The sequence below is a fragment of the Paralichthys olivaceus genome, chromosome 10, assembly GCF_024713975.1.
Source record: "Paralichthys olivaceus isolate ysfri-2021 chromosome 10, ASM2471397v2, whole genome shotgun sequence".
NCBI lineage: Eukaryota > Metazoa > Chordata > Actinopteri > Pleuronectiformes > Paralichthyidae > Paralichthys > Paralichthys olivaceus.
Window position 1 is genome coordinate 746,890 of NC_091102.1, and position 18,406 is coordinate 765,295.

At 45.3% G+C, this 18,406-nt stretch overlaps 1 protein-coding gene and 1 pseudogene across 12 annotated transcripts; one reads left to right on the forward strand and one right to left on the reverse strand.

Moving 5' to 3' along the window:
* The first annotated feature begins 58 nt into the window (after positions 1 to 58).
* Positions 59 to 17,917, forward strand: LOC109646108 (abl interactor 2-like). Of its 12 annotated transcripts, none has more exons than XR_011244286.1 (13): positions 59 to 804; positions 4,658 to 4,825; positions 6,147 to 6,323; positions 6,442 to 6,459; positions 6,652 to 6,752; positions 8,079 to 8,231; positions 9,857 to 9,981; positions 10,327 to 10,632; positions 10,925 to 11,089; positions 11,628 to 11,726; positions 12,384 to 12,545; positions 12,878 to 16,629; positions 16,815 to 17,917. XR_011244286.1 is itself a non-coding variant. In XM_069532700.1 (13 exons), the coding sequence occupies exons 2-13, from the start codon at positions 688 to 690 to the stop codon at positions 13,051 to 13,053; spliced, it is 1,767 nt and encodes a 588-aa protein (XP_069388801.1). In that variant the 5' UTR covers positions 59 to 189; positions 484 to 687; the 3' UTR covers positions 13,054 to 17,917. The 12 variants fall into 12 exon arrangements, 11 of the variants coding, with proteins under 11 accessions (XP_069388801.1, XP_069388802.1, XP_069388808.1 ...); XM_069532700.1 differs by having other exon boundaries at positions 59 to 189; positions 484 to 804; positions 12,878 to 17,917; XM_069532701.1 differs by having other exon boundaries at positions 11,646 to 11,726; positions 12,878 to 17,917.
* LOC138411784 (cilia- and flagella-associated protein 57-like) lies at positions 14,892 to 16,377 on the reverse strand (annotated as a pseudogene).
* Positions 17,918 to 18,406: the final 489 nt, after the last annotated feature.

Sequence of the window (18,406 nt, forward strand, 5' to 3'; positions counted from 1 at the left end):
ATGTGCTATAGATTTAGATCCAGTCAGAAAGACTATATAACTAGAATTAACGTTCCATAAGAAAGAGTCACTGTGGCCGCTGCTGTTTCCCATCATGCTTTCATATCGTGGTGACAGAGTCTCCAAGTCTTTCTCTGAAGCCGCTTCAACACTGAAGCTGATCTCTGAGAGGTTTTCTGGAGCACTAAGGTTAATATATCTAAATATTACAATATAGATTCAACTTGATTAGAAACATCAATTACTGTGTTTATTGGTCAAAAAGAGAGAAAAGTTCCTCTTTAGGAATTTTATCTTTAGATTATTAAAATGATTCATTATTACATAAATGTCCTGTTTGTTCACATGACCAAAAACAATGTTTGTAGTATTTTGAATTTTGATCTCATAATTAAGACTATTTATCTCATTCCTATGATTTCTAATGTAATTATTCTTTTTGTGATGACGGTCTGGACCTCTCTCCTCATCTCGACCTGACAGGAAGGTTTTCATCTGTGATACAGAGATTAACTACCGTCCCTGAAGGCAGCAGGGACAGTGTACTGTGGACGCGCTGCTCGCTCCCTGGGCGGTGGTGTCGCGCTGTGAACGCGCCGCGCGGTTCCTCGGCAGCGGTACTGTGGACGCGCTGCTCGCCCTCGTGCCTCTGTGTGGACGCGCTTCCCGCCCCCTCAGCAGCGGAACATGGCGGAGCTGCAGATGCTGCTGGAGCTGGAGATCCCTGCGGGGAGGAGCGCTCTGCGGGACGGGTTCAACAACCTGCTGACGGTCGCTGAATACTGCGAGAACAACTATGTCCAGGTACGAGCTCAGCGAGCGGGGCCGAGCAGCGAGGCATGCCGGGAAACAGCAGCTGGGGGGCGGGCGGACTGATGGAGTGAAGCTCCGTGAAGTGAGAGTAGAAGAAGAAGAAACTAATTAAACCAATTAAACCAATTAAAGCTCAGTTCTAATCTGTGAAGCTCAGAATCGATGACTCTTCACATCCTCCGGAGTTTCAATCCAAACGTCACTTTGACGTCAGCTGGTGAAACTTGAGTCTGAGTGATTTGATGAGAGACATCAGTCCAGTGTCTTGTTCATGAGCTGTGGGACACAACAGGGAATCAAACCTGCGGCTTCTTTACGAGGCACTTTAAGGGAAGTCCTTCATTATAAAATGAAATGATTATTTTTCTTTCTTCACGTGTCGTCGTCCAGATGTTTGAATCTCCTCACCACATCTGCTGCCGCTCAAACTGCTTTCACTCGTTTTGTAGCTTTGACACTTTTCCTGCTCAGCGTCATCGATGTTTCATTTGTCCTCACGACCGCCTCTGCTGCTGCGAAGTTTGACTTTTGGCACAAAATGAAATAAACTCAAATTTCTGAGAGCACAGACGCATCGTGAGCTCGAGGAGAAGCTGGACCTCTGTCCAAAGTGCAGGAGCTCAGTTAGAGCACAAGCAGCATCATTTCTCAGTGAGCGTCTGGAAACCGAGCAGAGCTGATGACTCATCGATGGTTTGAACTGCAGAGGGCGCTGTCACTCACATGACGTGTTTTAACACGACTGACACGTGACATGTATGAAATTAAATATATCAATACAACGTGTGCTGCACATCATCTTCATCTTCATCGTTGATTAATGTGTGTGTGTGTGTGTGTGTACATTCACCTCTTTTCTCTCATTCCTGAGGTAGATTTTTATTGGCTGAGGCCGAATATTTCTGATGTAATATTCATGTACTTGTGATTTGATATTTACAGTTTAACGAGTATCTATGAATAAAAATTTATTTTAAGTCTTTAACTTAAGAAAAGAAAGTTGTGTTATTGCTCCACACCAGCGACACCCAGTGGTTGAAGACATGATTTTTTCATGTTTCCACTAATTCCTTCATTCTTCAAAAGGTTTTCGATTGAATTCAGAACAAATCAACTTTTTTAAAACGTCAGAAATCTTTCACCATTTTTGTAAAAAAAAGATTCAGGTCAAATGTTTCTGTGAATGTGTGTTTGTGTTCGAGCCCACGTTGTCTGATATAACACCGCCCACACCTCGGCTGTCCGCTGCCGCTCTGTACACAAGCTGAAGCTGTGTTTTACAGCCAGTCAAATCAATCCAGGGAATCGATGAACTTGTGAACTGAAGCAGAAAATCAGGTGAATCTCTTCATCAACTTGTTTTTCATAAAACACAACTTGAGATTTAAACCTCGACGACACTGAGCCGTACTGAGCATGTGCAGACTCCTCCCACAGCTGCTACCAGTTGTCATAGTACTGTAACTCCGCCTCCCGCTGCTCAGTGAAAACATGGCGCCGCTGCAGGAGGCGGGACCTGCTCCTGTGTGCATTTAGAGTTGGAAACCATGGCGATTGGTTTTCCAGCCTCCGCCTCCAGTGCCAGGAACAGATCCTGCGGAGGCGTCTGCAGGTTTGTGATCTGAGTCTTGGCAGCTGATAACGTGTGCGAGCCGACGTCTTCAGCTCGTTCCAGCAGCGAGAGAAAAATCTGAAAAGCTTCAAATTCACTTCCCTGCAACTCAAACTCCTCAGAACGAGCTGAAGTCTTGAATTTCATTTTCAAAGCTCCTGAATTCTTCGTCCGTGCTCAGGAAGCTCAAACTCTAAACCGTCGTGTGTCTCGAGGTTGTGTGTATCGACCTTTGGCCCCAGGACCCGTGGCCCTCATGGTCCCTCATGATGCCAGGGGCCAGGTCCAGTTAAATGATCAATGACGAACCGTCACTTGAGTTCCAGCTCAGTGTTGTTCACATGTTGTCCAACGTTCTGACATCAGGAGCGTCTCATCTCCACTAACATTTCAAACCAGGTCAGAGGAACCAGAGCAGAACCTGATGAATCAGTGTGTGTGTGTGTGTGTGTGTGTGTGTGTGTGTGTGTGTGTGTGTGTGTGTGTTCGTGTGTGTGTGTGTGTTCGTGTTTGTGTGTGTGTGTGTGTGTGTGGCCCTCAGGCCAGAGGAGTCAACCCTCCAACTAGGTCACTGCTAACAGGACATCAGATGGCTGATGGGAAGGAGAGAGGAAGAAGAGGAAGAGGAGGGAGCACAGTGTCAGGATGAAGTGATGAAGGTCACGAAACTGGACGAGGAGGAAGAATAGAAAAGAGATTTGATTGAAAATTGAGCATCGGAGGAGACGAGAGAGAAATATTTGTTCAGATCTCGTCAGGAAATGGTTTGTTATCACGTTTCTATCGTTGCTATGGACTCTGCAACCCCCTGGAAACCACGTAGTCGTGTGTTGAATCATCGTCCGCACGTTGAGACGTTCAGTGAGCGTGGAAGTTATTCCTGTTATCTGATGCTATGATCGATTACACGTCCAGGGATCGAACAGTCTACAGGCCTGTTGTGTTGATACAGGTCATCTGGACGGACGATGATGATGATGATGACACTCCCAGCATACTGATGACATCACTGATGACATCACTGATGACATCACTGATGACAGCTCACCAGTGGCTGAGCGCAGCTTCTGTTAGTGTCTCGTTCTCCTGCTTGGTGGAGAAGTTGCTCCTCCTGGTCCTCTTCAAACCAAACCAGCTGTTCGGTCCCTCGGCTTCTCCTCCGTTAAAGAACTGAGACAGAACAATTGTTACTTAAAGTTTTCTTACAACTCACAAACTAGAAAATATCATCTCATCTTGAAAACTACACCTTCAACCAAATTGATCTGTTTTTGAGAAGCAATGAAAAACATCTCTGGTCAATGATACGAGGGATGTCGGCCATGTTGTCCGAGCCGGGAGCTTGAGAGTCACGTGACGATGGGAAACAGAAACCTGCTCAGAGGACGGACGGAGCTGTGACACGTTTGAGATGAGACCGCGTCACTCGTGCAGATTATATATTATATTAGTCGACAAACACTTGGATTCATTTCCATCAAAGCTCAACTGAGACTCACACGTTCACACGTTTGTTCAGAGCTTCAGTGTTTAATTGAACGATCTGAACATCTGGACACATCTGCACGTCTTTACACAGGTGAAGACACGTGATGGAGGATTATTGTACACACTGAATGTAGGACTGGGTCAACACTGTGTGTGTGTAACAGAGAGACGCTCATGGATGTCAGTGTGTTTCTTGTCAACCTCGGGCATGAATGAGTTTGCTCTGACCTACATCATGCCTCAGCAAACACACACACACACACACACACACACACACACACACACGTTTCTATGATGTGTTTTAAAGTCACATTCAACGTTTTACCAGGAGAGCAGCAGTGTGTGTGTGTGTGTGTGTGTGTGTGTGTGTGTGTTCCTGCACGTGTTCTATACGAGGACATCGTGTGTTTAGAAACTAAAATGAACGATCCGACATGTTCTCTGAACTTTGTGGTTTTTCGTGTTTGAGAAGCAGAAAGTTGTAAATAAGTTTTGATTTAGATCCATTTGATCGGGATCATGTGACCAACTGCAGACGAATGACTCAGTGTGTCTGAAGGTCAGAGGTCACAGGTGCAGGAAGTCATTTCAGTTATCAGCGTGTTTGATGGTCTGTGTCTGTCCAAGATGGACGAACATGTTTGTACAATGTTGTGAACCATCAAACCGTGATGTGGCTCCAGAGAGACGTGACGTCCCTCCTGTCTCCTCAGTCTGTCGGGACTGACTCGTCTCTTCCTTCAGTCCACAGACAAGCAGCGAGCGCTGGAGGAGACCAAGAGCTACACCACTCAGTCTCTGGCCAGCGTCGCCTACCTCATCAACACGTTGGCCAACAACGTGCTGCAGATGCTGGACATCCAGGCGTCGCAGCTCCGCTGCATGGAGAGCTCCGTCAACCACATCTCACAGGTCGGAGCAGACACACACCAGTTCAGATGGTTTCTTGTGTTACGGTTTGTATGATTTGATTGTAGAAGTTGTATTTCTTTAAAAAGTGTGTAATGTAGATGTAGAAGAGGTTTAAGATGAGATAAAGTGCTTCACAGACACAATTATACATTTAATACAAACACAAGGACGATACAAAGCAGAAAGTGAGCTGGACAGTGTAAATAGAATATATACAGTATGAGGTGTTGAACAATGATTATTGTTGAGATATATTCGGTGCAGGTGGTCGATGAGGATCATGGGAAATCTAAATCCGTCACTACTCTGATCCAGGACTTCACATTCTGTCGACAGGATTCAGTTCACGTGGGACGGAGACGAATCCAGAATCGTCCTCGTCATATTTTTCAGAAAAATAAAATAAAACGTGTAATATGAGACACCACGGGTCGACACTGTGCACCCCCACATCTCACCCCACATCTCACCCCACATCTCACCCCACAGCTCCAACACATTCAGCTCCGTGCACTCTGCGTTCACACTCTGCAGACGACATCATCGTGATGTCACAGGACTGAGATGTTCAGGGGCCGTCCTCCGCCTCAGATCTCTGGATGATCGGTATCATCAGGACACAGCTTAGATAATGAGAGCAGCTCGCAGCAGCAACACACACTCACACTCACACTCACTAACACACTCTCACACACACTAACACACACACACACACACTCACACTAACACACACTCACACTAACACACTCACACACACACACACACTAACACACACACTAACACACTAACACACTCACTCACACTCACTAACACACACATCTGTTGTGTAGGCGAGTGTTTCATGCAGCGAAGCTTCTGCTCAGACTCAATGATTTTCTCTGCACTGATCAGAGTTTGCAGCAGATTCTGTTCGTACGGATGAACTCCAGTGTAACGTACTCTCCTGTGCAGAGTGTTGCATTATGGGTCATCTGGAGCCTTCATGTTGGAGGTTATTCCATCTGAAGCGGCAGCAGAGTTTTAAATAAAGAAACACGTCTGACATGAAAACTTTCAGTCACTTTTACTTGAAACCAAAGATTAAATGAAAGATGTCGACGCGTCTCCACTTCCTCCAGAAATGAAGCCAAAGTATCTCAGATGTGAACGTCGCCCTCATGTGGTGATGTTGTTGATATTCAGTGGTTTTCATCGTCGTTCTTCTCTCACTGATGTTTGTTCGTGTTTCTGATCAGTTGTGATTGACAGCTGAGACTGACTCCTGATTGGTTCTCCTCAGTCACATGACTCCACTTCCTGCCTTGAATTCTCGGTTTTTCAGACCGTTGACATTCACAAAGAGAAGGTGGCGAGGCGGGAGATCGGCATCTTGACCACGAACAAGAACACGTGCCGCTCGCATAAAATTGTCGCTCCGTCCAATCCAGAGAGGCCGGTACGCTACATCAGGAAACCCATCGACTACGGAGTCCTGGACGACATCGGACACGGAGTCAAGGTGAAGAAGTTCCATTCATGTGATTGTGTTGGAGCTGAACATGGTCAGTGTTGGTCTGTGGTTATTTCTGTGTTAATGTCTGTGACCTTCTCTTCCTCTGCCTTCACTGACTTGTTAGTGGCTGTTGAGGTTCAAGGTAAGGACCCAGAAAACACGCCACACACATGTACGAGGCATGTTAGTGAAGGACACGCAACACACACATGTACGAGGCATGTTACAGGCTGTCGTATTGTTTCAAAGAAAGAGAGACACATGACCGACCATCCAATCACACTGTCTGACGCTGTGTGTGTGTGTGTGTGTGTGTGTGTGTGTGTGTGTGCAGGGGAACGGCCAACAGAACATGAAATTAGGAAGTCTGTCCCGGACCAACGCCCCCTCCCAGAAACCACCCAGTCCTCCGAGGGCAGGCAGAGGAATCTTTGGGTATGTAACACTCACACACACACACACACACACACACACACCTCTTCATTAACTATAAGTATGATGATAACGTTTCAAGTTTTGATTCACAGGAAGTTACGGACTCTGCATGTTTCCTCAGAATGTTCCAGAGCCTCCGAGCTTTTAGTTCTAAAATCTGAGAATCTGAAAAACGGGAGGATGTTTGAAACAACACTTCGTTGTGTTATCATGTCAGTGACAACAGAATGTGTGTAGCTTTTCCATCTGACTGTCCCAGCAGCAGCTCGTCCTGTGAGTCTCCGCTCCGACCTGCTGATCGTCAAGCTGCTCGCAAATGATGAGTCACGGTTCCGATCCGTGTCTCTGGCAAAGTCTCCGGATCCCAGAGACTAAAATGTGGAAGTGTTGAAGTGAGAGAACAGAAGCAGCTCAGCAGTTTGAAGGAAGCTGAAGCTGTGGTCGACAGGACGAGGGCCATCTGTCACCACACACACACACACACACACACACACACACACACACACACACACACACACACACACACACACACACACACACACACACACACACACACACACACACAGCAGCGGGTCGTCGTCGTCCTTCTGTCGTCACCAAACATCAAACCCAGAAATGATTTTCACTTCCTGTGTCCAAATCCTTTCTAATTCTACTTTTCGTGTTTAAGTCACATCACAGGCTCATCAAAGAAAGACACGCACACACACGCACACACACACACACACGTTTTCATTTTGAAGTGATCTCCGCTCACACGTATGTGATTCGAGTCGCCTGCTGAGGAGATCTGTGTTTGTCCTCCGAGATGATTCCGACTCTTTGTTCCTCCTCCGGTTGGATTCAGCTTCGTGGCGCTGGAGGAGTTTTACGTCTCTAAAAATAAACTGTGACCTTTAAGATTCGACCTGAGCGGATTCTCAGTGTTTCTCATTTTTAAAACCACGAACAGTTGTCAGGATGTTTCTGATTCTTGTTGACATCAGGATCATTTGTCACATTTTGTTGATATAAAACTAATTTTATGGATTCACTGCGTGAACAGAATATAAAGTCTGCAGAATAAGAGCCGCAGCGCCCCCCAGTGGCTCCTGAACCAAAATAAGCTCTGAGCGCTTTAACTCTTTTATCAAACGTTATTAAAGTGATGGACACTTTAATATTCGAGGGTTGAATAAGAATATTTCTCTTTTTGAACCAGAGAGAAAACAAATGTGATATAATTTAAAATGTCAGAGCCCCCCCCCCCCAGGACCCTGGAGTGACTCATCATCATCGGCTCCGTCCATTAAACCTTGTTTTCACCATCACCTCTTACATGTGCAGGAAGAGCTCCCCCTACAGGACCTTGGAGCCAGTGTGCCCCCCAGTGGTGCCCAACGATTATGCGTCCAGCCCCACCAGAAACAATATGGCCCCTGGGCAGCTTCCCAGTCCGGCTCGCACCGCCACCCTCAACCATCGACCCCGAACCTGCAGGTAGCCGGGGTCACCGCGGCGCCGAGAAGCAACTCAGAGCTGAACTCAACAAACAAACGTTTTCAACACATCTGTCAATCTGATCTGGGACACGCCCACTCGCTCACTGATGTTTTACAGATGTTTCACTAGAAGCTGCAGGAGAAGATCCAGAACACGTCCAGACACTGACTCAGACATCTGTCCTCACAGACGAACTTGCAGAACACGTCAGGAACACGTGAGGAACATGTTATGTACATGTCAGGAACACGTCAGGAACACGTCAGGCTCAGAGTTTGAAGTTTTGAACTTTCCACACCAGCCTGACAGATGTGATGAACATGTGTTTGAGTTGATGATCTTTTGATCTTGATCCCGTTCAACAGTGAATCTGTATGTTAGCTTAGCATCTTGATGCTAAGCTAACATACGGTCTCAGTCTCGTTATCTGAAGCTCCGGCAGAAAACAAAGTATATTTTCCAAATTCTCAAAACTATTTCTCTAAACTCGAATATGATTTTAATCCCATGAGTTCAGACGTAAACAAACATTGAAGTGAAAAATTAAAGTTGTAGGATTTTCCGTTGCTTTATTTTAACTTCTCTGCTCTTGAAACTTTTCTTCTGGCTTCATCTCACGTCTCTGTGCTCTGGCTCCCTCTGCTGTTTAGTGTTTGCTCTGCGGTTGATTCTGCTGTGACGCTCAGGTGTTTAAATGATGAAACTAAAATAATCACTGTACCATTAATGAAGATTTAACGATTATAAAACTAAAATGTGTTTTCTCTTTAAGTTCGGAAACTCGATGAAGGAAAATTTCCTCAGGTATTTTCAGAGTAAAAGCGTCGCCGCTCGTCACCCACAGAGGACGCACTGTTCTAACCTGCTTCACATCCTCGGCGTCAGTGAGCTCGCTGGTTCGTCTCCTGCTCTTCACGGAGCTGAGTGTTGTGGACGGGAAACAACAACTTTAAATTTCACTGACGTTTTTAAAGCAGGAATAAAAAAACATGGTTTTTATTTGGATCCGCGACAGACTGCTTCTTCGATGATGTTTTTTGGTTTGAGTAAATAACTGACAAGCATCGTCACATTTCATTTCTTTCTCGTCCAATCACCAGCGTGTTCGCTGTCACTCTGGAGCTTTCAGCCAATCGGACTCTGTATTTGCAGCTTTTCATCGTTTCATTGCTTCTTCAGCCAACGTCAACTCACCAATGACGTTCATCATGACGCCTCAGTGTCGCCGCTCTGCCTCTAATCTGCTGTCTTAACAGGCTGTCTGTCTGTGTGTCCACCTGTCTGTGTGTCCATCTGTCTGTGTGTCCGTCTGTCTGTGTGTCCGTCTGTCTGTGTGTCCATCTGTCTGTGTGTCCGTCTCTTTGAGGACATTAAAGGTTCAGTCTGTAGGTTTTACAAAGGAAAGCAGAGATGTGTCGTCCATCTTTGTTTACCGTGACTCTAAACTCGGATTTTGCTCTTTCATCACTAGATGTCACTGAATCCTTCACACTGGACCTTTAATGTGTGAACAATGTTGGTGTTGGTTAAATATTCAGTAGAGTGTGTGTGTGTGTGTGTGTGTGTGTGTGTGTGTGTGTGTGTGTGTGTGTGTGTGTGTGTGTGTGTGTGTGTGTGTGCAGTGGCAGCAGTGGCGGCAGTCACCTCAGCAGCAGCAGTCGAAGCAGCAGCAGAGAAAACAGCGGCAGCGGCTGTGTGGGCGTTCCCATCGCTGTGCCGACGCCCTCCCCACCCTCCACCTTTCCAGGTAACACACACACACACACACACACACACACACACACACACACAATGTATTGATCCGTTGGTTGGTTGATTATTAGATTTAGTTCCTTCAGTTTACTGTTATTTGCTGGTTTGTGTGTGTGTGTGTTAGATTGTGTGTTGTTGTGTTACTGTGATGTGTTCAGATCCTAATAAATGAAATGATGAATTTCTCATTCTTCTTGTTTTATTGATTGTTTTTTTCATTGTATTTTTTTTTCACTCGTTTCATCTTCGTAAACAGCCGAGTGTTTGGATGTGATGTTGAAAATCTTTTGTTCTCTTTATTTGTGGTTTGAACTTTTCCCTCCGTCTTTACTTCCTCAAGTTTCTCCAACAACTGGACCAGCTAGCTCCTCCTCCACCGCTCCTAACTCCTCCCCGTCCCCAACTCCGTCCTCCTTCTCCTCTTCTTCCTCCTCCACCACAACCCTCACACAACCCAACGCACCCCTGCAGCCAAACTCCCCCTCACGACCTGTTGACTCCCCTCCTCAGTCAAACGCACCCTCCACCCCTCCACCCCTCTCTAACTCCTCGTCTGAGCTCCAGTCAGACGCTCTACCTGGAGAAGTCTCTCCTCTTCTTCCTCCTGCCCCTCCTCCTCCTCTCTCCTCCTCCTCACCTGCTGAAGGTGAGTTTCTCCAACAACACCTCCTCCTTTGTCAACCTCACAAACTCCCGCTCTTTCCCTTCATGTCTTCACTCCTACTCCTTCTTTTCTTCATCATTTTTACAGTTTGCTCACGGTGATTTAAATCCCGCACACTCAGAGTTCTCAGTCCTCTAAACACGTCTGATTTATTCCATTGAGATCCATAAATTATTTTCTGAGAAATCAATGAAAATGTAGAAAATCTATCTCACATTGTTGAAGTGGACCTGCACCAAATTCAAAGTGTGAACGATGCTCTCCCTGTGCTCAGGACCGATTGTCCCTCAGTTCTACAGCATGAACCGACCTCAGCCACGACAGCAGACTCCACAGGTGGGCGGGTCGCTGCCATACCGCCGCCCCCCCTCTGTGACAGACCAGCCAATCATAACAGAGAACCACGTCAACGGTGGTCCCTATTACAACCAAAGCCCAGGTACGTGGGAGGAGACTGACCACGACAGTGTGCAATCATGTGACCTCAGGTTTCACAGAAACGTTGGTTCCTCTGTTTGCTGCCACTCTTCAAGGTGAAGCCTCACCACGCTCATACGGGTTTAAACTAAGTCAGTGTTTTAGCTCCACATTAGAAATCATCTCCGTCCACACTATGGGCGAATGTGGAAGATCAGAGTTCACTGAGATTGAAGCTACGCTGCAGATCTGCTTCACACAGGAGGAGAAGGTTTGATTAGTTTTTATATATTCACCCTCTCGATGGTCAGAGGTCAGAGCACGGATTTCTTTGTGTTCACTGCTGGTAGTCGAGTCAGGTGACTGATGAGAACCAATCAGAAGAGGACGTGGGCGTCACCGTTTACTAAAGTCTCAGTTTGTTTTCAGACTAAAACACAAAACCAGAGTTTTCAAACTGAAACCAGATCCGTTGACACACGTCTCTGACTCTGGAGAACTGCAGAGCTGTGTGGACACAGTTTTAAAATGTGTTTTGTTGGTTGTGTTGATCAACTCAGATCTGTGTGTGTCTGCAGCCTCCCCCCCGCCTCCATCACTCCTCCAGTTCACCCCTCAGCTGCCTCTCATGGGGTTTGTTGCTCGAGTTCAGGAGTCCAGTGAGTACACTGAGTTTCTGATATATTATATATATTAATGGCAACTGTGTGAAATGTGGATGAAAAACAGCTGTGGGAGAAAACTGCTGCTGCTGTGACTTTTCTTGCCTGTAGGTGGAGCAGTTAAATAAAGATGACGACTCGTCACATTTCCTCCACAAATTAACTAAAATATCTTAGATACAAACGCTGCCATCTTGTGGTGATAATGTGTCATTTACAGTCAGGGTCTGTGCAGTAGTGATAGTGGAATGGAGCCGTAATTTCAAGGTCCTGCCCATATGTGCTCTCAACCAATCCTGAGTCAGTGTCAATCATGACGTCTCCGCCTGTTCTTGTATCATCAAACTAATTCAAACCAAACTGATCAGAATCACTTGAACAAACATCAGAGAGAGAAGAACGAGCTGAAACGACAGAAACATCTTTGACAAACATTTATTTAACGTCTACTCTGATGTTTTAGTTTGGACCATGTCCAATCTGCTAACATGGAGGAGGTTTATGCCCTATACCGTAGGCAGCCACAGGTCTAGATGATTTGTCTTAGCCTATTGGAGCCGTCATGTCGTCCGTCTTGATTCACTAGGATCCAGATCTGTGATTGGTTGATGTTGACTGGTGCTTTTCTTCCTGAACGTATCTGATTACCTCCAGTTTCAGACGCCCCTCCCCCTCCTCAGGCTGCTGCTGAGGAGCCCCTGCCGACTCCTCAGCCAGTGGAAGACGGACATGAAGAGGACTCAGCAGTGGTGGAGTACAGCGACCCGTACACTGAAGAAGACCCTCCGTGGGCCCCCAGAACCTACCTGGAGAAAGGTAACACTACAGAAACACAAAAACCCGTGTCTCGAACTTTCTTCACCATCACAGTCACACATGGGACCAAACATCTGTGCAGTGCCACCGATCGTTTCCATTGGTCGCTCCGGGACACATGACATTTAAACACTGCATCCATGATTGTGTCAGAGAGGCCCGGGCCTGAGGAGCAGTGAGAGCACATGAAGCTGCTTTAAGATCCAGAACCTTTTCATTATGGATCAATCTCCTGATTATGTTTTCAATTACTTGATTCGTCGGTTCATCGGTAAAATGTCAGAAAATGCAAAAAAGAAAAGAAACTTTTTGGTGTGTTTATCGCCCTCTAGTGGTGGCCATCTATGACTACACAGCTGACAAGGAGGACGAGCTATCGTTCCAGGAAGGAGGGATCATCTACGTGGTCAAGAAGAATGAGGACGGGTGGTTCGAAGGGGTGATGAATGCGACCACCGGCCTCTTCCCCGGAAACTACGTGGAGTCCATCATGCACTACGCTGACTGAGGAGAGAGAAGACGAGCGTCTGTGTTGTCTTGTTCAGTCCTGAAGATCCTGAACTGAGCAGACGGACGTTTGTGAAAAGAAAAGTCATATTTTGTTGTCAGTCTGCGTCAGAATCAGATTCCAGCTCCTGTAAGTGACACTGAACATGTTCTGCTACGTCCACGTCTCTTCAGATGATGTTCGCTCTGATCTGACCTGCAGTCGTCTCGTTGGAACACAGAGAAGCATCAACTTAATGCTGTTAGAAGTTTAGTTATTAAATTGAGTTTTATTGTGTTCACAAGAAATTCATTCAGAGAAGGTGTCGCACCAACATTGATTTTCTTGTGTGAGCATTAGCTGTTAGTAGAAATTCAGTATCAGACGTTCTGTCTCTTCTCTGCTTCTATCCCTTCTGTACCTCCTCTGAGGTTAGCATGCTAACCAGCTAGCTGCTGTGTCTAATCCCAGAGTTTCAAACACAGATGGAGGAAGCTATGCAAAATACACGATTGCACTCAACACTGAAACCCGACGTTTCTGTTTGGCTCAAAACACTTTGAATTTCCCGCCTCTGGCCTTTTTCACCTTTTTTCCTGTTGAGCTGTAGCAGAGCGGGAGTCTGAGTTTCTGCTGCAGCTTCTTCATTTCAGCATTTAAAAGCTGCTGCTACACGGATACATCATGCCAACCCTACACCCACACGCCACACGGATACATCACGCCAACCCTACACCCACACGCCACACCGATACTTCAACCCAACCCTACACCAACTGGCCACACGGATACATCACGCCAACCCTACACCCACACGCCACACCGATACTTCAACCCAACCCTACACCAACTCGCCACACGGATACATCACGCCAACCCTACATCGACACGCCACACGGATACATCACGCCAACCCTAAACAAACTACTCTTGTTTTGTGCAGTAAAAGTTAAAGGCTGGGACACATAAAATTTCAGTTCCATAGTTTTCACAAGGGAAAAGGTCGATGTGGGTGTTCCTCTTCCATTTTCTAATTCCTAATTGAAATCATTGACATCATGTTAACAATCAGGAGGACAACTCAACCATTAGCGTCGCAGTGACTGAATAGTTCTTTACAGTGATAAACCCACCGGACTCCTCCTCTATAGCAGCCTGCTAGTTAGTTCATGAACATGGGGAAATGCTCATTTAACAACAATAATGTGACATGACAATGACAAGTATGGGGCAAATATTATATTAAGCAATATTGTGTGTGTGTGTGTGTGTGTGTGTGTGTGTAACAGATGTGAGTTGGGCCTGTAGAGGACTCATAGGACTTTTTTTTTTTCAAGCGTTTATGTCTCCTGCAGCAAACGTTGTAAAACCTGTTTCTCTTCTGCTCCTCAACATTCACAATAACAGTATTTACTCTGGGAAACGTTCACTAAGCTCTCTGCAGCTCGTCGGTCACATGACACTTTCTGAAAACATCTATAAAAGTATGTTGGTGATGAAAACAGAAACAGCTTGATGACATCACAGAATAAACAATATGAACCACAGGTTATAATTATCAGAGAAAATAATATAATCCACAACTCACCCCCAGCAATGTGAGGGGCAGGAGCCATGGAGGGGCAGTAAAGTCATCTCCACAAGAAACATGAATAAATAATACATAGTCATATAATGTTCATTTAAAACACACATTTATTAGAAAAGCCTGAATAGCTGCTGGATTTTCCAAAACAAGCCCCCAGAAGGTTAAAGGACCTTATAAGGAAGCACAAGAATACAAACGGCCACAAAAATGAAATCTGTGGTTTAGGTCTATTCACAGCCACGATGGGTTTTCTCACTGCTTCTCACATGAGAAGTGACGACAAGCATCAGGCACACGACGGTTCACTCACATCCTCACGTATAGGCTCCTTTTTGGGTCCTGCCTCTGAGTTGGGACGTTAAGTAGTTGGGCCTCTTGATCAGGGCGTGCTGAGCTTTGCTATCTTTAACCTCAGTCTTCACCAAATGCAACTCCATTTTCAGCCTGTTGATTTCAGAAATCAGAGCAACGTTGTCCTTGCTGATCCTGGCGTAGATTTTCTGATGTTCCTCATTAGATTTAGCAAGCCTCAGCTTGAGACTGTTGATGGTCCTGTTCAGGCAATCACGCTGGCGATATACCTCCCTCTGAACATCTTTGTCTGAGCTGTTCATCTCCAGCCTTTCAGTCTGCGATACGTAGCGGGCGTAGATCATCTGCACAGTCTCCTTCAGTTTCTTCGGCTCTTGCATTAGGTCAATACAGTTATGGAGTTCTGACTTGAGCCGCTGAACATGTGTCTCCAGATTTTTCATTTTCTGCTTCTCCTTGTGCAGCTCGTTGTCTTCTACCTTTAGTCTGATCCTCAGGTCGGACACCGTGAGCATTAGCTTATTGTAGTTGCTGCCCATTTGCCTCAGCTTGTCCTGCAGTTGTCCGATCATCTGCCTTTTTTCCGTGAGCTCCTCTTGTTGAGGCTCGAAGTTCTTTAACTTGCTCAACTGTGACTCAAGAATTAACTTCATATTAGATAGTTCTTGGTTATTCTGCTTCAAGCCTAAGATCGTGCCATCCTTTTCTTGGCATATCTTTTCCTTCTGATTCTTCAGGTCCTTGATCTCACTCTGCAGTGATTGGGTCAAACCCAGCAGCTGCAGCTTCTCCTGCCTCAACATGTACATCTCTGTTCCCTTTTCCTCAAACTGCTTCTGAAAATCGTGGTACTTTTTTTCCATGATGATCATTTCCGCCCTTTGTTTTACATTTGCCTCTTTTTGTGTTTGTAGCTCTTTCTCAGTCCTGACGATGATCTTGTGGATTATCTTTGCCTTGTCTTCCTCTGAATCCTTCATGAACCTTTCTAACTCAAGGCTGTGGTTCTCTGCCTCCTTCTGACACTGAGCCAGCTGCTCAGTCTTCTCCTGCAGCATGGCCTTGTATGTCTGTATCAGCCTCTCCAGGGTTTGAATTTTGTCCTCTGTGGTCTCAAGCTGCATCGTCTGACTCTGAGGCTGAATGGTGCACCCATTCTGAGCGTGAGTCGCTTCAGCAGTAGTCAACTGTTTCTCTGCCAGAGGAAGCTGCTCATTGACGTCTTTCGGGTTCTCTCTTTTCTCCCCCAGATGCCGGGGGTGCATCCTCTCAATCTCGGCTGAAACAATCTTATTCTGTTCTGACAGATGCTTCCTTTCATCAGTCTCCCTCTCCAGCCTGGTCGTGAGCTCTCTGATCTTCTTATCAGAACAGGCAAGAGTTATTTTTGTTTGCCAGAGCTCAGCTTTCAACACGTCCATGTTAATGTTCGCCTTCTCATTCATCACTGTTTATCACTTTCGGTCCGTGTTGAATTGCCGAGTCTTTGGTTGGATGGTGCTTTGCAACAAAGGACCCAAAACCTTTGATCATTTCGCTCTGTGAAGGTAACTTCTCTCAAATGGTCTCTGATGACGCCTGTGATGCTGCTCAACACTGGTTACCTTTGATCCTCTGGAACAGGGGACAGCTTTATTCTAAATAAATGATAATTAAACATTAACGTCGAACAGCAAATTCTACAGCAAAGGTCCAATGTAAGTATAAAACTAAAGTGGAGTTATAAGAAAGTTTAACATGGATTATAAAGACACAACGCCGCCCCCCCTTCCATTACACACTGATCGGATGCCCCTCCTTGAAAACAAACAGAAATCAGAGTTAAAGGAAGAATGTTGAAGTGCAGAACTGCTGCTGAACCTGTCGTGTGAAATCTGTGCAGATGAGGTTTTTCACCACGAGGAAGGAAAACAAGCACCCTGACGTACCAGCGCTTCTGGGTGGATGCTGAATTGTCGTCAGCTCTGCAGCACACACAAACATCTTGAGCATCGTGTTGGATTGTTTTTATAAATGAAGTTTTTCCTGAGCTGTGAAAGTTGTTGTGTGAATAAAACACAAAGTAAAAATTAAAATAGTAGTTCAGTTCAGTGTTTCCCATGGTGGTGAAACTCCTCTCGTACACTGAAAAGACAAACATTCACACATCACTGGGGTTAAAGCTGATAAACATCACGCTGTCTCCCTCAGTGATGTATCGATCCATGATAACAAGCTAACGTTCATCTATACATGTTTAAAGTTTTGCCTTTTTTATTTTCCTGCCCCAGCGTGAAGTGCACCTGAACACATCCCCTGGTGGACTTGTCGGACCTGTTGCCAGCTCTGAAGTTTACAGAGTTTGCCTGCATGATGATATATAAGTGACTTTCTGTTGTTTCTTTGTATTTTCACTTATTATACCTTGACCAAGATGCTTTAATGTTTGAAGGTGTTGAGGATTGTGGTTGTTGTGGCCCTTTAAGAGAGAGGGGATATTTTTGTGCCATAATTGTGTGTGTGTGTGTGTGTGTGTGATAGAGAGAGGGAGAGAGAGAGAGAGAGAACCTGAACCAAATCTTACCTTGTGGACTGATGTGATAATGGACCTTTGTTTTGTGTGAACTTTCCCTTTAATTGATGTTTCTTGGAGGCTGATTCTCACCAGGACCCGAAAGAATTTGAGTTTCATCCTGAAAAACAGATTCACTTTAGTTTTCAAACACCAACAGTTATTTTGTATGTATTTGTTTTCAGGGCAAATTTGAGTTTAAAAAACGAATTACAATTATTTCTTGGTCAAAAGAAAAACTTGAGGGATGAATGTGAAAATACAGTTTCTCCTTGAGTTTTGTTGACGATAACATTATCTGCTGTTTAAGATGTTACATTATATTTAAGTGATGTTCTTTGTTTAGTGTTTGTACATAAACATGTTTGTCTCTCAGTCCAGCTCGTATCTCATATCAACAATCCATTAAAGAGACATTATGTCCTGGTACAGAACATGACGTCTGGAGAAACTCAGTTTTCCAAAGTGAACCACACAAAGAACACCGGGCCTCATTCACCAGTGTCTTCTTAAGAATTTCCTTCAATTTGTTCTTTCAAAGTTTTCTAAGAAAAAGCTGTCATGACAACTCAAACACTATAGTGTGCACCATGTCTGTATTACAGTATTTATGTGTTGTCTATTTAGTTTAGGGGTTGGAGATCTAAAGAGGTTTATTATAGCTGTTAGTAGAAATCAGGGGTGGCTGGCCCATAGTGGGCGATAGTGCACCGCCCTCCCTAAGTCACACAGAAAAAGAGAGAAAAAAAGAGTTTATTTTGCCGGTCTAAGTCTTAATATTATTGTCCAATCAGCAGCCTGAATGACACTTCCCAACCAGCAGCCACGCCCCCTTGGGGTGATGTCAGTCAGATTGAAATTCGCCCCAGGTGCTCTCATTGACTTACATGTTGAGATTTTATTTTTCAAATTTTGGACCCTAC